General features: G+C 33.3%; 1 protein-coding gene across 4 annotated transcripts in view; it reads right to left on the bottom strand.

The window, feature by feature from the left end:
- LOC114335736 (unconventional myosin-IXa) overlaps window positions 1-23862 on the bottom strand; it is a 209504-nt gene that overhangs the window by 7450 nt on the left and 178192 nt on the right. For all 4 annotated transcript variants that reach the window (XM_050644658.1, XM_050644660.1, XM_050644659.1 and 1 more), the window contains 5 exons: window positions 22683-23028; window positions 18367-18756; window positions 9279-9851; window positions 6134-6489; window positions 1974-2184 (listed from right to left, as the gene is read on the bottom strand). In XM_050644658.1, the coding sequence (XP_050500615.1) occupies window positions 1974-2184; window positions 6134-6489; window positions 9279-9851; window positions 18367-18756; window positions 22683-23028 (1876 nt within the window). The remainder of the gene's footprint in view (window positions 1-1973; window positions 2185-6133; window positions 6490-9278; window positions 9852-18366; window positions 18757-22682; window positions 23029-23862) is intronic.

Raw genomic sequence — 23862 nt, forward strand, 5'->3', positions numbered from 1 at the left:
CAAATAGTAATAAAATAAACGGAGTGCGCTTGAACCATTTTACCACAAAACTATTTTTAGTATTCTGTAATGTGTAATAACCCTCCTTAATACAGCTTACAAAATATTTTCGAGCATCTTATATGGTCGCCTAAGTGCATATTCAGAGGAGCTTCTTGGAGAACATCAAAGTGGTTTTAGGCCTGGTCGATCAACAACAGACCAGATCTTTGTGCTAAGACAAATACTGGAAAAAACCAATGAATTCAATATCGACACATACCATCTTTTCGTAGATTTTAAATCAGCCTATGATAGTGTCCTAAGAAATAAATTGTATGAAGCCATGGATGAATTCCACATCCCTGACAAACTGATAAGATTGGTTAAGGCTACAATGCGTAAAGTCATTTGCAAAGTCGAAATACAGGGCGAACAATCACAGGCGTTTGAAACGAATACTGGGCTGCGACAGGGAGATGCGCTGGCGTGTCTCCTCTTCAACATAGCTCTGGAAAAGGCGGTCAGAGATGCCCGAATAGACAACAGAGGAAATATTTTTAATAAATCATCCCAAATTTTGGCATATGCCGATGACGTGGACCTAGTTTCCCGCACAACACGCAAACTAGAAGAAATGTATACCACCTTCTCAAATGCCTCAAAAAATATGGGCCTGACAGTAAACGAGGATAAAACTAAGATGATGGCATCAACACCCAACAATAGAGTCAGAAACATCGGTCACCAATTCTCTGTTGATAATTCTACCTTTGAAGTGATGGACAAATTCACATACTTAGGCTCCCTGATCACCAAGGAGAACGTCATGACGGAAGAAATCAAGCGAAGGATAATCCTAGCGAACAAATGCTATTTTGGACTGAGTAGACATATGAGAAGCAGAAACTTAAGCCAAAAAAACAAAAATAACCATATACAAAACCCTTATACAACCAGTGCTGACATATGGATCGGAGACATGGACCATCTCCAAGGCAGATGAAAATCTTCTGCTTATATTTGAACGAAGGATCCTGAGAGGCATATTCGGTGGCATCTGTGAAAACGGTATTTGGAGGAGGAGGTAACAACTACGAGGTATACCACAGATATAAACATATATTTGGTGGTAAAGACGTAGTATCTCTTATAAGAATAGGACGACTAAGATATGCAGGACATCTAGCAAGATCACATAATAACAACCCTCCTAGAAGAATCCTTATGTCACAACCTGTGGGAAGTAGAAATAGGGGTAGGCCAAAACTTAGATGGAAAGATGGTGTAGATGAGGATGGGAGAAAAATAGGCGCAGCAAACTGGCAACGGTTGGCAATGGATAGGACTGACTGGCGTAATAGACTTGCGAAGGTCGAGGCTCTTTCATAGGGCTGTAGCACCATTGATGATGATGAATGTGTAAACACATGTTAATACAGGATTAATTTCAAGTAAATAAATATTAGATTTGTGACCAATTTTGAAGACTAATTCAGTATTATGCAACGTGCCAGTTGTAGTTACTCTGTGGATAACAGCTGGGACAAAAATGATTAGTAATATGTAGTTAACATCTGCACTTGAACCGTTTTACCAGTAACATTTATCAACACCATATACCGATTCAAGTACATTTTTTTAATCATTGAAAAAAAGGAAGGATATAATAAGAGTAATAATATACCCTTATATTTTTATCATTTTATAGTACATTATACACTAGACATATTTTGGTTTAATGACTCCTAGAATTTATAAAACTCAAACAACTTTGAAGCTGATTATCTCAGAACTATCAAAACTGCACTTAAACCCTTTTACGTCTGGCCCCATCAATTATACTGTGGTCATTACATTCTCTTGCATTAGGTTTTTTGGTAATGTAATAAATGTTGATTTGCGCCAATCTCTCGGAATAATACCCGTATTAATATATAGTACATATTATACATATAAGTTATGACATGGGCTAGTAAAATAATCAGTCTTACCTTTTCTTTTTGGATTTCCTGTATGTGGTCCTCCAATAAGTGTTCTTCCTCATCAGTAGGCTGTTGAGAAGGCTGATTAGCAGGCAGAAGCTCGTCGGGAGTGAATACTTTGGAACTTCTTAAGCTAGAGAGTCTATTCGTCGCAGCTTGACACGCTGTATCTAAAGTATCGATGTCATCTAATGTGCTTCTTATTTTCCTCAGTTGCACTCTGAAAAAAATTGAAGTTACTAGGACACTAGATACAGAGAGTAACGTATCGATATTTTTGACAGCTGTCAACGAGAAAAGAAATTAATTATATCAGTATGTGGAAAAATTGGAAAAATCAATTGACCTGCTGGAGTAAATTATTGGCGGTAGTTTTTTAGCACTGTCGACATTGAATATGGAACGGTCGCCATTTTGAAACTTCACGGCAAATCATACAAAAATCTAGGAATATACTTAGTAGTGCAAGAGCTTTCAAATGAGATATTATTTGCTATATATGATTCCATTTATAATAATTTTACAAAATGGCGTACGTCCACCATTCTGAATAATTAAGTCACTTCTTTTGCCCTTTAATTCGTCCAATTTTGAACAAAGGCTTCTCCCAGTTTCCTCCATTCGCTTCTGTTTCTAGTGTGTTCCTGCACAACAATGGAGACCATGGACAGGAAAGAGAGCAACATGGCGACCCCACTGGACTAAGTCACTAAGATAACACAAAAACAATATACAAACAATATTATATTGTAAACCATTTCAAATAACTTGGCAGCTAGTTAAATGTAAATTGTGACTCTGATGAAGAGATAATAACCATGATCGAAATATGTATTCCTTTTATGACCTGGAAATCAATTCTCTTTTAACAGAAACCTGTCGATGAATATTCGCAAGAAGGTCTCGAAATGTTATGTGTAACCTATCTTATTGTATGGTTGTGAGACGTAGACGTTAAAAACTACAATGCTAAACAAATTAGAAGTATTTGAATTTTGGTGCTATAGACAGATCCTAAAGATATCGTGAGCTTCATACACTTCCAATGAAGATGTTCTTCAAATGATGAATTCAGAACGTCTGCCCATAAAGACAAGAAAAACAGAATACTTCGGCTATATAAATAGAGGAACTAAATATACTTTTTCTCAGGCGCTTCTTTCAGTGCGTTACAGTTTTTTGATTTCTTTCTAACGCATTCAGTTGGAAGTGACAGAAAAAAGGTACTTCCGTGATTATACTCATTTATAACATTTATTCTAGTTGTTGATAGATGGCGCTATATTAAAAAAATATTTACGTATTATCTATACGACTATAATCTGTACAATTTATATGACTATACGAATCAAAGAACATACATTTTTATAAATGCAATAAACACGATTGATTTGTTTTTATACCAAATTTCAAATAAAAGGGTTATACTGCAATACCATTTTCATGTTTGGCTGATCACGACTCTGACAACTGTCACATTTGACTAAAATGTCATGCAATAATTCTCTACATTCTTAAAATCATATATGACGTCAAAATTAATGACACACTGAAAGACTGAGAAGAACTTTAAATTTTAGTAGTAGATTTTAGAAGATGTAATAGGTAAATCATTTTTTTCCGATTATAGGCCATCTATCAACAACTACACTCACCGGCACAAAAAACGGGCACCCCAAAAAATTAATGACTTGTATTTCCGATTTAAGTAATTTTTTTAATATGTTATAGCCTTATTCTTTATCAATATCGCTGTAATAATAGTGTTGCTAGACAGGTACATTGTCATTGTATACAGGGTGTACGAATCAAACTGTGTTTTTTTTTCTCAAACTTTGGAACACCCTGTGGAATGTTCTAGCTTTTATAAAATACTGAAAACCCAACTATAGCCTCAGGTTTTCTTAACATTCTGATTTTTGATTCATTCGCTTATGTGGGATAATAAAAAAGTTAGGCACTTTAACAACTACCCCTGTTTTTCGTCAATACAGGGTGTTTTTAAATAAGTACGGCAAACTTTAAGGGGTAATTCTGCATGATAAAATAATACAGTTTGCTTTATAAACGTATGCCCCCAAATGCTTCGTTTCCGATATAGGGGGTGTTAAAATTGTTCTTACAAACTGACGATTTATTTATTGCTCTAAAACGGTTTGTGATATGCAAATGAAATTTGGTAGATTTTAAGAGGTAGTTATTGCGCATTTTTTGGAATACAATTAAGAATTTTATATTCACCATTGGCGTGCATACGGAATATATCTAAAATGTTTATACCCGTATGTACGCCAATGGTGAATATAAAATTCTTAATTGTATGCCAAAAAATGCGCAATAACTACCTCTTAAAATCTACAAAATTTCATTTGCATATCACAAACCGTTTTAGAGCAATAAATAAATCGGCAGTTTGTAAGAACAATTTCAACACCCCCTATCTCGGAAACGAAGCATTTGCGGGCATACGTTTATAAAGCAAACTGTCATTATTTTATCATGCAGAATTACCCCTTAAAGTTTGCCGTACTTATTTAAAAACACCCTGTATTGACGAAAAACAGGGGTAGTTGTTAAAGTGCCTAACTTTTTTATTATCCAACATAAGCGAATGAATCAAAAAACAGAATGTTAAGAAAACCTGGGGCTATAGTTGGGTTTTAATTTCAGTATTTTATAAAAGCTGGAACATTCCACAGGGTGTTCCAAAGTTTAAGAAAAAAAGAATGTGTGTGTACTTTGTACGCACGTAAGAAGTTATATGTACTTCTATTATATGATTTCAACGAAATTAATATTCTTTAAACAGTTTATTTACATATTAAACTTATACTTACTATTTCTCAAACATCTTTATTAAAACAGTGCCAAAAATTAAAATAATAAAAGAATAAAACACACACAAACACATTGAAAAATGCCACAAATGATTTCTGAACAATAATTGTCGGAATTTTTTTTAACTAAATACTGAAAAAAAAAATTATATAATAAAATATACTTACAATCATAAAATGTATAAAAAAAAAATAAAAAAGTAAAAGTTTCTAGTGGGTTTCGAACCCGCTTATCACCGCAGTTAGTATTGAAATTCATTCACCTTAAACATTTACCCACGGAGACCATGCGTCATCGTTTGCGAAGATCAACTAACTAAAGGATTAAACTTTTGACAGTTCTGAATTAAATAAAATTATTTTGATCTTGAATTGAAAAACATAGAATAAGAAAACAATATATTAGGTGAATATTGATAGAAATTTTGATGGTATGTAATTAAATTTAATTATGTAAATCAAAGCATTACATACTATTTTGATAGGTTCTACCAAATAGGTAGGTACCTATGAAATTTTTTATTAGGATACTGAAACATTTACAATTATTACGTACCTGTCGCTTTTAAAAACTATTTAAAAAGTCACTACAATTATAAACTTTTTTTCTCTGCCATCACAACAATAAAAACAAATATGAATATACACAACATTAATTTGTTTATCCAAAATCTCCATATTGAACAATTATTGACAGATGATTTTAACACCCAATCAGATCCCGTATAACGTTTATACCATACTGTCGGTGTGCGCATGCGCCCAGTAAAATCAAAATTTTCACCCTCGTGCCTAAAGAAGTATAACTTCAAAAACACAGTTTGATTCGTACACCCTGTATACAATGACAATGTACCTGTCTAGCAACAATATTATTACAACGATATTGTTAAAGAATAAGGTTAACACATATTAAAAAAATTACTTAAATCGGATATATATCAGGTTTAGGAAATACAAGTCATTAAAAATAGCCCATTTTTTCGGGTGCCCATTTTTTGTGCCGGTGAGTGTAGAATAAATGTTATAAATGTGTATAATCACGGACGTACTTATTTTTCTGTTACTTGTGACGCACTGAAAAAAGCCTCTGAGAAGTACCATGCCATCTACTTCGCCTTATAATATTGGGAAAAGTGGAGTGAAAGAGATGCATTGGTCGAAAGAAACTTTCATGGCTGCGTAATATTAGAGATAGAGAAAGTTTTCAAGAAATTGTAATCAAGCAGTCAACGTCTGATTACAGATAAGGTACCTAAAGAAGGAATTGTACAGGCAGTCTTATATTCCTTATTATACAATTGTCAATTATATCCTAGTTTGTAACTTTACCTGATGATGGTCTCAATACACTGCGTCTGACTGCTGATATCGATGAGACTCTCTTGCGCAGGAACCACTTTATTAGTCCTTAACACACACGGTGCAAACACTATCGCTAACGAAGCGGCACTCATCCTGTTCGTCTCCTCGTGGAGAGCCACTCTGGCCAAGTGGAACATCAACCTTTCCATCAGATCGTAGTTTGGAGGAGGCAGCTTCTTCAAGATGTCGTACAGGGTGGTCACCCGATCACTTTCCACATCCAAATTGGCTGCGGTGATGAAATTCTCGTAGCATTCGAACGTCAGAAGCGGTTCCGGCATTTCTCGGAGGAAACTCTTAAGAACTGATGCCAGCACGTGGACCTATAATCACACATTTTAAATCAGAAATCTAATTTTTAAAACTAATCTCATTATATAATCAAAACTTTATTATATTGTGACGCTCCTAGACCCCGATTTACCGCCGAAAATTCCGGCCTATTTTTTGTAATTCTGCGTAAACAATTTTTGTCTACCTAAGCGAGGATAATTTATTACCTGTTTGATTTATGATGTAACATTCTATTCATTATAGACCCTTGCCGATTGTACTAGTAAATTATTTTTACCTGTAATTTATTCCGTATTTTAAACGCTTCTATGTTTTCGAATTGTTCGATAAAGTGGTTTATTTACCTTTCAATTTTTCTAGACTATTGTTTGTTTTTTAACCAAGAGGAGTGACTCACATTTACCGCGCTGTATTGCTTGTTTGTAATTGGTCCAACCGCAGGCAAGTTTACTCCACTGTTATAAAATTTTGGCACAAATGACATTTATCAAATTTTGACACTAGTGACATTTCATAGGTTAATTAAGTATATCGGCGATTTTTGTGTTTTCTGTGTTATTCCTTTAATTTTTAGATTGTTAGTCTGCTTTTATATAAAAAGCAGTTGTTTTTTGAACTCTTTAGCGACGTATTAATTTAATATAATATTTATGGATTATCGTTGAGGGTCGATTAGATCAACCAAAAAAGAAGATGTATTTGGTTATTTTTCTAGTGACTTTCTTGGGTGTGAATCTGTCTTTTTAGTTTACTCCTCCTGGTTAAAAAATAAACTATAACTGTATATACTATTTAAGGAAACTAAAATAAATATCGTAGTATTTCTAATGAATTAAATGTTAAGTGTTTATTTATTTTAAAGTTTTTGTAAAGCCTTTCATAGTGTATGTAAATAAAATAATATAAAGTACGTCTTTTTATTTAAATAAATATAAGTTAGCGTCTAAATATAAATCAGTAAAAATAAAATAGTAAAGTCAATCGCGTAACATTACAATATATTCGTTTAATCTCGTTCACAAGCTAAGACATTTTAATGAGAAAATACATACTATATAATATACCAATAACACTAGCCTTACAAACAAATGCATGATGATTGGTAAACAATAAAGACATTGGACAATCCAGTAATCCTTTTTATAGTTTCAACAAAACGCACTCATAGCATTTCCTTATCACACTAAAAAGCTTTTTCACTTCTGAAGTGGTTGCCACCCTTTTTGGATATTTATTGTCTTCCATTTAATTGCAAAATAGGCACAACTTAAAAACAAAATTGAAAAGGAATATTTTAGTCCACCATAGACCACATGTTTACACTAACCCAAATTATACAGAAAAAATTAACATATAACCAAGAAACCCATATATTGTACGTTGACTTAAACAAAGCCTTAAGCAAACTCTGGGAAACTCTACAAGGCTCTAACATCAATTTCGAATTAATAAAAGCCGTAAAATCATTCTACAATAATAGCAAATCGTAAATCAAAATGGGACATAGCGTAACAACAGGATTCGGTATAACAAAAGGTCTAAAACAAGGATGCTATCTATCACCAATGTTGTTCAAAATATATTTAGAGCAGACGCTAGCGAGTTGGAAATGGAAATGCCAAAACATGGGCATACCTCTAGATAATGATACAACATTATACAGTTATGAGCGCGCTAATAACCGGCAAAATAACACAAAAGATGGAGAACATAATACATTGTGAATTAGAAAGAGATGAAACTAGTAGAGCTGGAAATTATCGATATAAACGTATAAATTAACATTATATTACATAGTTTCACACCTTTAGACGTCTGTGACAGGAGTATTTTATAAAATTCTCCTGTCACAGTGACAGTTTTCATATTTCTCCGATGCGTCTAAAGGTGGGAAACTATGTAATGTAATGTTAATTCATACGTTTATATCGATAATTTCCACCTCCACTAGTTTCATCTCTTTTTACCTCACAATGTATTATATGTTCCATCTTTTGCGTTATTTTGCCGGTTATTAGCTCCCTTATCACTGTATATACTATCATTCGCAGACGACCAAATTATTATAGCACAAGACATAATATATTATATAGAAATGACAGGCAAACTTGTAGAAGAATACAGTATCTGGGGCCTAGAAGTAAACGTAGTAAAAACAGAATACATGTGTATTGGTGGAACACAACAAGACTTACAACTATCAAATGGTCAAACAATCAAACACGCAAGTCTGTACAAATACTTGGGAATGAAAATAACAAAGGATGGAACACTCGATGAAGCAATACTTGATAGAAATATGAAGGGAAGAAGGGCAATATCAATGTTGAACGGAGTCTTATGGGATAAAACAATAAACAACAAAAACAAAAAGAGAGTATACGACACTATAGTAAAGAGCATAATAATGTATAGCTGCGAAATATGGCCATTGAAAGAACGAATCGAACAAAAATTAAGAGCCACAGAGATGGACTACTGGAGAAGAGCGGCGGGAAAGTCGCATCGAGACAGGGTTACAAATGAAAGAATCAGACAAATGATGGGAATAAGACATGACATCACAGAGTTTACCAAGTAAACAATTAATATGGTACGGGCATGTACAAAGTATGCCTAATAACAGAATCCCAAAGAAAATGTTCCAGTGGAACCCAAAAGGAAAAAGAAGAGGAATAAGACCACGGAAGAGTTGGCGAGAAGGTATTGACAAGGAGAAAACGGTAAATTAAATGATGTCGCACGGGTAAAGAACCGTGGACTAACTGTAAACATCATTTTGTTGCTAAGTTTAAAAAAAATTGTTGGTCAAACTTACTTGATACCTCTCGAACTCAACTTCCTCTGGATTCTCATCCATTCTATTTTTTAATTCTTTAATCTTGGAACTAACACCGGATTTCCTATAAATTCCTTCCGCATATAACCCATGCAATTCGATCGTACTAAGCAATCTCTCGATAACCAAAGGTATCTTACTATCCTCCGTGACTAACGTAACCAGAGGCACTCCGAAAACCTTCTTCGTTTCACCTTGTAATCCCGCTTCTTTCAGACACTGGTTCGCGTTAAGGTAGCACTTTTTGTGGCACGTCATCTTACAACTTTGACATACTAAACCGCGTTCTATGGGCCACATGAAGAACGAACTACAGATTTCGCACGCAGTAGGAATATTGATGATGGTTAATAGGAAGGTATGGCCGTTGTGCTTGTGCATCTCCAATTTTCGCTTTTTCTCTTTTTTCCTTTTGGATTTCGAAGGCTTTTCTTCGGCTCGAGATGACATGAATTCGTCCATGAAGCCTCGGAACGCATTGACGCCCATCGTTACGGGGAAGTCCGCCGCATCGTTGGATTTTTGTTCGCGCTGGCAAACCGTTTGCATCGCCTAAAAAATAAATAGTTGTTTTAATGGGAGATTTTAAATTTACACACCAAGAGCTAGTAAACATCTTTCAGTAATTTTTGTAACGATTCAAAAAACCTGTTATTTTTTTTAATTCCATTTTAATTCAGAAAGAAGTCAATTTTTTTCGATCCTGTATAATGTTCATAAAAACCACCCCCTCATTGGTTTCGATTCTGGGAAACGAGACCTTTGTTCATTTTGTGAGCACATTACAGTCCCTGGCCATAGTATTATCGTTGATTGATAAATACGGAAAGATACGAAACCCTATGCATTATTTTGTTGTCTTTAAAACCTGCCCGTATAGTGGCGCGCCTAGCTTAAATTTGTTGGAACTAGCCTTAGAGGGAAGTGTAAAATTCTCCTTACTCAAGGAACTAGCCAAGAACACGCGGTTATTTGACGTGGCCCGTATTCAAAATTTTAACGCAGCAGTCACTATCATATTAATCTGTATTAATTTTTTTTTTGTTTTTGTTTCTGCAAAAATGTTGAAAATATAAATTGACTATAGAGTTTTTTTCACTACTCTTGACCTCACAAGTAAATACTTTTCGAGTTATTTGCGAGTGAATATATTCATTTCTCAAAAAATAGTATGTTTTTAGACGGATTTTCGCAAATAACTAAAAAAGGAAGTATTTCACCAAAAAAACATTCATAGCAAAAATACAGCTTATCAAAAAGTGAAAAAAATGTTTTATATAAATATGACATATTATGAAGTCGTAGACCCAGTAAAAGCAGAGTTATAGCTAATGAAAAGTAGGTTCTTATTATTTGTCAAATTCAAAATTGAATATTTCTACATGAAATAACCAAAAAATTAAGAACTTTTCGGGGAAAACTCATCATAACTTTTTTAAAAAGTTTAAAATAAGCTTTATTTTTTTGAGTTTCTAGTATCAGAAGTAAACAAGTTGCGCACAAAATAAAGTTGATCCTTTTTTTTTTGTAAAAAATATCTAAAAATCGCCTCCTAATTAGCATCTCAAATGAAATTAATCAGTAGCGCTTCATAAGTTACTTTACGTATGTATGCTTATTATAGAGGATCTGTAAGTTTCATCGGTTCATAGTGCTTATTTTTGAAAGGCTGTAGTTAAAAGGGCTTCAATGAGTCACTAATCACGAGTATATGCAAATTCGGAACAGCCATATCTTAACCAATTTTTGTATTACAGAAAAACAAAATATTCAGAAAACCAAAACCTTTAAACTTTGGGATATTTCGTATCACAGGTTATTTAAAAAAAAGGCATTTTTTTCAAAATAAAAAAATACTGTAAAACTAAATTTACGATGAAATTTACAGATCATGTGTATTATAAACAATACATAAGTAAAGTCACTTGTGAAGCGGTAACAATAATTTGATTTTATTCGTCTTGAGGGGCCAAACGAAAAACACAAACTACTCTTTTTCTTTTTAAATCGTGTGCTGTTGTGATTTATAGCAAATTTATAGCATCTCTTTCGAAATAAAAATGTTATGCAAGTTCCCTTTTAGAGGGTGATTTTCACGCTTTTTTAAAACTATTTTTACAAAAAAGGACCAACTTTATTTTCAGCGTAACGTGCTTACTTTATGCTAGAAACATTTTTAAAAACAAAAACAAAGCTTTTTAAACACTTTAAAAAAGTTGCGATGAGTTAGCAAATTTATAGCATCTCTTTCGAAATAAAAATGTTATGCAAGTTCCGTTTTAGAGGGTGATTTTCACGCTTTTTTAAAACTATCTTTTACAAAAAAGGACCAACTTTATTTTCAGGGTAACGTGCTTACTTTAATGCTAGAAACTTTTTTAAAAACAAAAACAAAGCTTTTTTAAAGAAATGTGCTTTATTTTTTGGTTATTTCACGTTGAAATATTCGATTTGGAATTTGACGAATAAGAACTTACTTTTTTAGCTACAACTCTGTTTCTACTGAGTATAAAGATTTTATACAGACATTTTTTTTTAAATTTTTTATAAAGTATATTTTTATTGAATACCTTTTTCGATAAAATACTTACTTATTGTGTTATTTGCGTAAAGCCGTCTAAAAACGTGTATTTTTTTGTTAAAAAACGAACATATTCACTCTCAAATAACTCGAAAAGTATTAGCTTAGTCAAAAAACTGAATGGAATAAAACTTGCTACAATTAATCAGTTTATCCACTTGATAGATACTAGATAGTATTAGACTTATTGATATTATAGCTACCTAGCCTTATACAAAGTGGGTTTAGAAAGTCTACATTAGACAACCTAGTGGATATTGAATCTGTAATTCATGGGTAATTTGGATGTGATAAAGTATGTTTGGCTTATGGCTATCTTTTATTATATTGTATAACGCGTGCCATTTGGGGATTAGATATAAGAATTCTATTAAGTTGGTCAATTCCAGGAAACATAAAATTTATTAGTAATTTCCTATATAGACGAAACTTATTCGAATAGATAACGTCCTTTTAGACTCAAAAATCCAATTAAACGACATTCCTCAATGGTCTACTCGTTGCACTTTTCCTTATTGCAATCAATGACATCGCTAAATCACTTAACCCACTAGTCATTTAGAAATTAGAGAATTGGTCAAACACTACTGGCCTAGAATTTTCTTCCACTAAAACGAAAACAATAATCTTCAGTAAAACTCCAAAGAAGCACATTATACTACCAAAAATCTACCTAAAGAATTTCTTCTTCTACTTTTTCTTTTATATAGGCAGTACTGCCTGTTTTTCTTCAACGGCGCCTTTCATTCTGTCCCTAAATTGTCATTCCATCTTTTCCTTGGGCATCCTATACTTCTTCGGCCTAATGGTGACTTGTCCCTGGCTATTCTTATTATCCTTGATTCAGACATCCTGCTTATGTGTTGATTCCACTCTTCTTTTCTATTCTTTACCCAGGTATTTATATTGTCTACCCCACATATGCATCTGATTTCCTCACTTCTTACCCTGTCCCGTAGTCTTTTTCCAGCAATCCTTCTTAAAATCTTCATTTTGTTGGTATCCAGACATCTTTGTATTTTGCTTGCATCTGGTCTTGTTTCGGCAGTGTAAGTCATAACTGGTCTAATAACTTCAGTCAAATGACTTATATATTCGGTCCTTTGATTCCACTCTAAGGTATTTGTTTTTCCAAATTGTGTCGTTTAGGCATCCGGCCGTTCTACTGGCTTTAATTATTAGTCTTTAACCTCTTCTTCGATATTATTGTCGGCTGATAGATTAATTCCCAGGTATTTACTTTTATTGTCTAAGTCCAATTGGCATCTTATTGGTTCTTTGGATATTACTAAGCTTTTTGTTTTTGGGCTGATATTTTCATATTCATTTCTTTTGCGCTAATGTTGAATTCATGCAGTAATCTTTGTAGGTCGTCTTCGCACTCTGCTACTAACACGGTGTCATCAGCGTAACAGAGTATTTTTATCTCTTTATCGCCCATTTTTTACACTCTTTTTTCTTCACTTGTTTTATCATTGCATCCAGCGTTATGTTTAACAGTAGAGGGCTTAGTGAATCTCCTTGCTTGATTCCTGTGTTTGCTTCTATATGGATTCTGTTATTATTCCATTGACTTCATTTCTATTTTATTTCGTACATAAAGGTTTTCTATCAGTTTTATAATATCCAGTGGTAAATTTTTGTCATATAGTAGGTGTATCACGTCTTTTAATTGTATTCTATCAAACGCTTTCTCTAGGTATATAAAACAGAAAAACCCTCGCTTGTTACACTCTAATGATTTCTCCGCTATTTGTTTTATCACAAAAACTGCATCGTTATGATCTTCCCCTTCTAAATCCTTGTTGTTCAACCGATATATTTATGCACGCCATTATTTTCTTCATCAGTATTTTTGTTGGGAGTTTCAGTATAGTGCTCCGTAAATTAATCCCTCTATAATTACTGGGGTCTGCCCTATCACTTTTCTTAAATAACGCTATCATCTAAGTGGTACTCCATTCTTCTGGAATTCTTCCTGTATTTATTATTTTACTTATCAGGATATTCAGTTCTTTGTGAAGTCTCTCTCCTCCGTATTTTAAAAGTTCATTAGCTATTCCATCTTTCCCTGGTGCTTTTCGATTTTTCATCTGTTTTAAGGCGTTCGTTATCTTTCTCTTTAATTTCTGTTTACTCATCCGATTCTAATCCTGGTTTTCCAGTTCTTCATGATTAGATGTTTGATACAGGTTTTCTAGGTAAGTTGTCCATGTATTTGTATCAATATGTTTTACTTCTACTATCAATTCCTTCATCTCTGCTGTTTGACCTCTTATCATTTTCCACATTTCCTTTTGCATCCCGTATAAGTCGTGCTCCATCTCTTTTGAAAATGCTTACCAATGTTCTGTTTTCTTCCTTCTTACTATTGAGTTTAACTCATTTCAAACTCTTTTATATTCTTCACATATGTTTGTCTCGTTCTTTTGAATTTGTATTCTAGCTAGATTTTCTTTTTTTTTGGCATTTTATTTTTATTTCTTCACAGATCCATGGGGTGTTCTCCTTTTCTTTCGTATATGTTTACTTATCTTACGATCTCCAAATGCGTCCGTTGCTGCCATTTTGATATTATCTCTAATCTTCCTCCAAATTTCTTCTATGTCTTCATCTGGTGTTATGTAATTTTCGTTCAGTACTTTTTGCAGTCTTCTCTGAAATCTCGTGTCTGTTTTACCTTTATTCTTGTCTCACATTCAATAGGGTCTTTTTTCCTGTTTTTTTGTAGATGTATTCTGATTTTTCCAAGTACTAGGTTGTGATCACTTCCGATATTAGCTGCACTTAAACATCTTATGTCTAGTACTTGAGAATTATGGATGTTTCTGTTTGTCAATATATAATCAATATCGGATCTGTGTGCTCTTGTATTTTTGAATGTATATTTTTCTTGATCTTTGTGTCTGAAGAACGTATTGTTTATTCGAAATTCGTTCTGAGAGCAAAAGTTAATAAGTAGTTCCTAAAGAGTTTACAATAAATTATTCATAATTGATTAACTTCTTGGGAACAAAACTGGATAATCGTCTATCTTGGTAAGACAATATACACTCACTCCGCTCAACTTAATGAAAAATATCTCTCATAAACAATGGGATGTCGACGTCCAAACTCTTATGACTGTTCACTGAAATTTGGGTTTCAACCTGAGATACAGTCGGAAAAATGAAAGAATACCCATGAACGAACATATAAAACACGCTGTATTTTCCTGTCATCATGTCGCAAAGAAAATTGCCCAGCGCAAGTACATGTAATAATAATTATTACATGTACCTGTGCTGGCCAATTTTTTGTGTGATACGGTGACAGGAAAATAAAGCGTGTTTTTTATGTTCGTTCATGGGTATTCTTTCATTTTTTCTATTGTACAATACGCTAAAGTGTTACGTTTGGCTTGTTCTCTTGTATGTAATGAAAGCATGGATAATAAAGGCCAGCTCCACTAACAAACTTGAAGTCTTTGAAATGAGGTGCCTGCACCGAATGCTTAAAATATCATGGGACATATTTAGGGACATATTGCGAGGAGAACGATATACTTGTCGGCAACTGGAACTCGAAGGAAATATAGAGGGTAAGAGAGGTCTAGAAAAAGATGTCATGGCTGGTTAATATTCGCCAAATGATATTAATGAAATTACTCTTAATAGAATAATGTAATCGTGACTATCTAATATCTCACCTGACAATACAATGCACGGTGGACGTCTACGCAGAAATACACGGCACCTTAAGAAGTAAAGTTAATAATAAACAATTCAATAATTATACTTAGTCACTATTTTCCCCCTAACTCGGAAAATATCAACGGCACGAAAAAACTTGGAAGAAATTGTTGGAAATCGCGATTGCAACCATTCATGTGTCCTTACCATTTTTCTCTCGAAGAGTTTAAAGTGGCCGAGCGGGTTACTAAGTCAATTTCATTTAAGTAAATACGTTTGCAATATCTCCAAACAAAATATACAATTATCAGAAGAAACTGTAATTAACGAAAATAACTACCTATTTTTTTTATCGAGATTATGAGGCAAATAAGAAATGTACAATATTTAAAATCACCGAGTGAGTATTTTTCTCGTTAAATAAATTTTTTATTAAATAAATTATATTATTATACATATATATTATATAAAATTATTAAATAAACTTTAGAATATTTAATGATTTGTTTCAAGAATTCAAATTAGAAGACAAATTACAACTACAAAATTATTCTTGCTAATTTAAAAACGAGTTTAGAAAGTAATACATAGGTACACTCCAATAATTATTTACCATTGTTATCGTTGAATGAGAACTCAAATTTAAATGCATCAAAAGAATTAAATAATTTTTATTTTAATCCGATCGACCCGACCGACCCCAAATTCCGATAACCAAAGCTACCTGAATACGTCTCATCGTTGTCTCAGGTAAATTCAATCTCGCACCTAGAAAGCTGCTAACGCCATCTATTTCTAAAACCACTGGTGTCGTACATAAACGCTCATTTAGTTTCGTATCTTCCAGTATATTTATCAGTCAACGGTATTATGACCACCTATAAATTTTTACAAAAATCAACTACATATTCCACTAAGTTCGTTTTGTTTAAAATATGATTTTTAAATTTAATTTTGTTATGCAGCGTTAATGTTATTCATTAACTATAATATATTTAATAATAAACAGCAATAAAATATTTGAAAATATTACATATTTATATTTTTTTAATATTTGTTCAACTTCTGACCTTATAATCAGATGGAAAATATTTGGGAGCTTTTAAAACGTGAAATTTCCGATGAAAAGGTCACTAACGAAATTGCTTTGATTAAAGAACTAATATATCGTTGAAACCGCAATGACAAATTGAAGCAAAAAATTTAACTGCATTCAAAATATGCCAAGACGGGTACTAGCGGTAATCAAAGTTAGAGGGGGCTCAGCAACATATTAAAAAAATACAAATATGTGATATTTTCAAATGGTTTATTGCTGTTTATTATTAAATGTATTATATTTAATAATAAACACCAATAAAACATTTAAAAATATCACATATTTTTATTTTTTCAATATTTTGATGAGCCCCCTCTAACTTTGATTACCGCTAGTACCCGTTTTGGCATACTTTGAATGCAGTTAAATTTTTTTTTGCTTCAATTTGTCATTTTGGTTTCAACGATATATTAGTCCTTTAATCAAAACAATTTCTTTAGTGACCTTTTCATCGGAAATTTCTCGTTTTAAAAGCTCCCAAATATTTTCCATCTGATTAAGGTCAGAAGTTGAACAAAATATTAAAAAATATAAAATATGTAATATTTTCAAATATTTTATTGCTGTTTATTATTAAATATATTATAGTTAATGCATAACATTAACATTGCATAACAAAATTAAATTTAAAAACCATATCTTAAACAAAACGTACCTAGTGGAATAGTTGATTTTTGTAAAAATTCATAGGTGGTCATAATAATATGGCCAGGGACTGTAGCTTGCTTAACTTTAATAGGGCCACACGTTAGGCGCCACTTAATGTGTAGCATACCAGGGGCACTAAAAATTTAGCACGCTAATGTGTACACAAAATGAATAAAGGTCTCGTTGCTCAGAATCGGAAGAGATGTGGGGGTGGTTCTTGGGAACGTTATACAGGTTGAAATAAAAGTTACTGCTTTCTGAATTAAATGCAATTTATGGAATGGAATAGTTTGTGTTATAAACTAAAAGTCAAACAATTAGGCATGCACGTCATAGATTTAATGTCATCATAACATACCGGTACAAACTTGACGATAAACAAATTCAACAAATTTTTCCTCACATATATTAGTTTTTTCGCTACCTTTAAGTTTAGCAGGAAAGCGTTGTTGTCAAAAAACATATTTGTATTTACCACAGTAACTAGGGGCTACACTGTTTCTCTTTGTCTTGAGTGTGAAACAAAGATAACTAATAAGTATCAAAGTCACATTGTCCTATAGAAGGTTATGTAAGATTTTTGTTTGTTTATTTTTCTCTTCCTCTTTCATGGCCTTTGGTCGCTGTGCCCATTTAGCCAGCAACATTTCTTAAAATTAACGCCTAACTAAACCTACCATTCAACAAAACTATGTATTACGAACCTAATCGACCAATCAAGGATAGGAAGAGAAAGTGAAGTTGATTAAAAAATAAACTGTGGTTAAAATTTAAATTAAAAAAATAAAATATAATTTGAAAACAATAATTTGACATCATGTCACCTCCAATATTATGACAGACGTTAGTTACCATTTACAATCTCACCAAATATAATAATGACATCATATAAACTCGTCACTAATTCTAGCCAATGAAATGCTCGCTGTAATAGGAATGGCATGTCAAAAAAGTCTGATTATTCCCTATGTATTTTTTCAAATTTAGAATATGACAACAAGGGGAAAATTACGTGCATTCCTTATTGTTTGACTTTTCATATATTTGATATTTTGAAACATCACTTACTTGATTAAAAACGAGAATGAGATCCTTGTACTTAATATTGCACGTCTCCAAACTATTATGCTTCGTTGCATTGCTATAAATCTGCACCAGATTGTCCTTGAACTCCCTTAAAGCCTGTTTAAACAGTTTGTCGACGTCACTGTTCTTTCCTCCCACGGACTCCATCTTCATGATTTTGTCGGTGATGAACTGCTGCATGAGAGTGAGTTCTTCGGCTCCGGTTATGATTTTATCAGTTCTGTCCATAAACTCGGACGTTCCCGTCAGACTGAACTTACTCTCGTCTGGTTTGCGCAGATCGTAGGGCGTCCGGGAGTGTTTCCGGTGTTTTCGCCGTCCGGAACGGATCTCGGCGTTGGGGGCGTTGCGTTCGCAGGGCATTTCGAAAACCTAAAAGGAAAGTGATAATACAAAACATATATTGATATACATGGAAGGAACTTATTAGAAACAAAAAAACAGTCATTGGTTTAATAGTGGTAAGAAAAGCAAATAAAACAATAATACAAGATTTAAGAGTATACCGTATTTAAGTATACGTATTAAGTAGTACTAGGGAAATTCATATACACGGGAAAACGATAAAAAGACAATATCCAAAGAGATAAGGAAATTTAAAAAATCACAAATACGAGGTATAAAATAGAATTAAGTATTTTCTATGGGAAATAAGCCACAATTTTACTAAAAAATGAATTTATTAACGTTTCAAAGCCCAAATCGGGTTTCGTTGTCAAAATACAAAATACTATTAAAATAAACAAAAATGTTGTTGCTAAGTAAAAAAATTCTTCTAATAATTTATTTAATCTGACTCATTTATATTGACAATTCAGACGTATATTATACATTTTAAAGTAGAAGACTTTAAAATGATATCGCCAATATTTATGAGTTGCGTTCCTGGGACGACTTTACTAAAAGATACTTCATTCGATTACATGAAATCAATCCCAACTCAAGAATATCCGTCGCAAAAAAGTCATAGCATGTGATCTGTCTTTAAAAAGACAACCAAATGCAACGATGATAGTAAAATTCTCGCGTTAGAGATTCCATAGTTTTTTATAATTCCTGGTTTTCCCTCGTGATTTACTTTGGAATCTCTAACGCGAGAATTTTACTGTTATCGTTGCATTTGGTTGTCTTTTTAAAGACAGATCACATGCTATGATTTTTTTGCGACGGATATTCTTGAGTTGGGATTGATTTCATGTAATCGAATGAACTATCTTTTAGTAAAGTCGTCCCAGGAACGCAACTCATAAATATTGGCGATATAATTTTAAAGTCTTCTACTTTTAAATGCATAATATACGTCTCAATTGTCAATATAAATGAGTCAGATTAAATAAATTATTAGAAGAATTTTTTTACTTAGCAACAACATTTTTGTTTATTTTAATAGTATTTTGTATTTTGACAACGAAACCCGATTTGGACTTCGAAACGTTAATAAAATCATTTTTTAGTAAAATTGTGGCTTATTTCCCATAGAAAATACTTAATTATAAGAATGCCACAAGGAAATAGCTTCAGAAGAACATAAAATAGAATGTCTACAATTTAGTATTCGAACACTATATATCAGAATAGGCTACAGAATAAGATACAGATGAACAAAGAATGAATCCCAATAGAAACGTATCAACAATGAATAAAAGGACAAAATAAATAAAGCGGCAAACGAAGTGCTGACACAAGAATATATATTTGAAGAAATACAGTGACGAACTATAATGGCGCGTCCGCATTGGTAAATTTTTCGTGCGTATTGAACTGATGGTTCGTCGCAAATTTTTACCAGTGAGGACGCGGTGCTCAAATCATTTGATCTTCGCTCGAAAACGATAACCGATCGAGCGTGTGCCTCGAAAATTCTTGTGTCCGATTTATCATCTTGTCTACTCCTTGTCAGGAGTAGACAAATCATTGCACAAAATTATTGCAGGAGAATATACCGGAGTATATCTCACAAGATTCTGCGACAATAATGACGGAGGAAGCCAAAATTACAGAGGAAGATATAAGTAAAGCACCACAGAAAGCCGAAAATAACAAAGCACCGGGACCAGGGAACATAAAAATGCTGAACTTGATGTATCTTAAAAGGAGATCCCAGATGAGCGGAATCTATCCTACAACAAAGACAAAAATATTGTAACACGTATAACTTTACTTGACTTGGAGAAAACATACTACAGCGTACCCAGGAAACAAATGTGGGCAGCAATCAGAAGAATGCAACTTTGAGAGAAATGGGTAAATATAACAAAGACTGTAAATATAAATGGTAGGGGAGCCCAAGCGGGGATTTTTGCAGTTACTCGAGCGCGTCAGATTATCATGTGGGGAGAAACCTGGTACCCTGCAGATGTACCTCTACCATATATTGGCTCTTAACACAGGGAAGTTCGTTAAGGGGGGCCCGAAAAAAAATCTATCCTTAAAAATACTCGAAATTTTCAGATTAAGATAAGGTAAGTTAAGTCATGCAAAAAAGTGTATATTTCAAAAATCTGACGATTTGAGCGGGGCGTAAGGAAATGGATGAGTCAAAAAGTTTCACAAAAAAAGCGAATATTTCGCGAAATGAACATCAGATCGAAAAACTAAAAAATACGTCTTCAATATTTTTCAAAAATCTATCGAATGGTACCCCCACGGAGAGGGGTGGAGGTAAATTTGAAATTTTAAATACAAACCCCGCGATACTTCATAAAATGAACATCACATCGAAAAACTGCAAAATACACTTTCAAAATGTTTTTGAAAAATCTATCGAATGGTACCAAACACGACTCCCCGCGGTGGTGGGGTGGGGTGAGGGGTTACTTTGAAATCTTAAATGGGACCTAAAAATTTTTATTGCAGATTTGGATTCTTTACGTAAAAATAAGCAACTTTTATTCGAAACATTTTATCGAATTATGAATAGATGGAGCTATAATCGGAAAAAACGATAGTTATAAATGGAAAATTTAATTAAAAAATGAAAATTTTTTTTGGTTTTAGGCCCGAATAATCACAACCCAATAGGTCCCCATAACGCTCGAGTGACTACAAATTTAGCATACTTTGCTCCTCTACCAAAAGAAACCAGGTGCAAATAAAATTGGGCAATAAAATAATAAAATCAATCATTGCAATAAAAGGCCTCAAACAGGGATTTGGACTATCACCTACACTTTTTAACATATACATAGATCAGGCTTTGAAAAAATGGTATAGAAAATGTGGAACAATGGGCATACCAGTACAAGAGAATATATTATTACATTCTCTACTTTTCGCCCATGACCAAGTCATTTTTGCACAGGGCAGAGAGGACATAGAATATATGATAAGGAAATTAAAGGAAGAGTATGAGCTATGAGGACTCCAGATAAATATATGTGAGACCGAATACTTATGCATTGGATCCAAGGATGCAGATTTGAACTTAAGTTTAGAAGAGGCCATTAAGAGTCGAGTAAAGAGTAGTATGTTTTGGTAGTTTGAATGTTACACATTGGAGCCCAACGTGGAGCCAACAGATTTTAAATTGTATAGTACTGAAGCAGTAATTCCCATACAAAAAGTGTAGATGGGCGATGAAAGATTTGTTTGTCCTTTGAGATGTACCGGCGAACGAACGCCGAAAAAATCAGCGCTTTCAGCTTTGTAATGCTGCATTATTAATGCATAATTAAGAAACTTACAAATTTTTAGTAGATAATATGGTTTGTTTTTAAACCAAGAGGAGTGATTCAAATTTACCACGCTGTAATGCTTGTTTGTAATTGGTCCAACCGCAGGCAAGTTTACTCCACTGTTATAAAATTTTTACACTAATGAAATTTATCAAATTTTGACACTATTGGCATTTCATAGGTTAATTAAGGTATATTGTCGATTTTTTGTGTTTTCTGTGTTATTCCTTTAATTTTTAGATTTTTAGTCTGCTTTTATATAAAAAGCAGTTGTTTTTGGAACTCTTTCTTAGAAGCGACGTATTATATAATATTTATGGATTACCGTTGAGGGCCGACATGATCAACCAAAAAGAAGATGTATTTGGTTATTTTTCTAGTGACTTTCTTGTGTGTGAATCTGTCTTAAGTTTCTTAACACAGAATCTGTGTTAAGTTTACTCCTCCTGGTTAAAAAATAAACCATGGCATCAAAGCCAGAGACAGCTAGATAACTACAAAAATGAGGCATAAAAGGTAGAAACACCAAAGAGTAAACAGAGAAGACTGAAACACTACAAAGTACTTACATACATTCGAAAAATATCTATAAAATGTTTATTTAGTTATTAAAAACAGACTTACCTTGTTTTGAATACACTTAGTGTGAAACTGTTTCTTGCAATTCGTGCATTTGTATCCTGGTGTGTAGAAGGCATCTAGCTCGGTGTTACAGAACATACACAGATCATCCTTGGATATTCTAGGTATTTTCCTGAAGGAGTGACCGGCGATAGAGAGGGCATTCACGTCGTACTTGTAATCATTCGTTTTGATAGACGGACTGGCGTCCAGGCCGCCGGGATGATCAGAAATGACGGCGATTTTCGTAGCCGGATCGCTGTTTCTTCGCCTCAGGTCGAGTTGCGGCAGATTTTGGCGTTGGCGTTTCGGCGTTAGGCTTTGTTTGGTTCCACCGTCTGTCGAATTTCTGTCAAAAAATGGTTTATATTAAAACATGTACGTTGATACAACTTCAAATGAATTTGGGATACACGGGATAAGGTAACAACAGTAATCTTCAACAAATATTGAAATAACCAGACTTAAATTGATATTAGCTTCTTAGGTAGTCATTTCTACTGAATTTATTTACTATTCTTATGCACAGTATCGGAAAGAATTTAACCTAGGTATTTACTTTCAACGGCAGGAAGTGAAAGAAACATATTTAAAACGGCATAGCGATATTAAAACTGATCTAAATAGCAGTGTTCCGATGGTAGGTTACGGAGTCAATTAAAAATAAGTGTAAACAATGAACAATAATAGATTTATTTGTGTCGATAAAAAGAAGGGCGTGTTTTGCTTATATCTCGAAAGGGTATGTTGTTGAACTATTCCGACGACCGCTTGGTTGTGTCTCTCGACGGGAGACTGTGAATCGACTCGTAGTTATCTATCGACTAACTGTGGCTGAAAAAAACCACAAACGCTAATATGTTTGTGTTTCTAGAATATGGCTAGAAAAGGCAATAAACTACTACATCTGGCGTTTTAAAAGTTGAGAACCTTTCTGTATTTTAAGAAGTTAACATAAAATTTGATAAGGTAATTAATGTATGGGGAATTCAGTTTGTTAAACTGAACACACCAAAAACATATTATGGTTAGGGATACATTTCGTTTCGTAAAACTTCTTAGCATCTGGTTTGTATATTAGATGTGAATTTATATGACCGTTTTGAGAAAAGTTATTAAAAAATAAAATTAGCAAAAATAGTAATTAAAGCGTGTCGCCACAGCAGCTTACTATTTTTATTGA

Source organism: Diabrotica virgifera, chromosome 2 (assembly GCF_917563875.1).
Source record: "Diabrotica virgifera virgifera chromosome 2, PGI_DIABVI_V3a".
In the NCBI taxonomy this organism is placed as follows: domain Eukaryota; kingdom Metazoa; phylum Arthropoda; class Insecta; order Coleoptera; family Chrysomelidae; genus Diabrotica; species Diabrotica virgifera.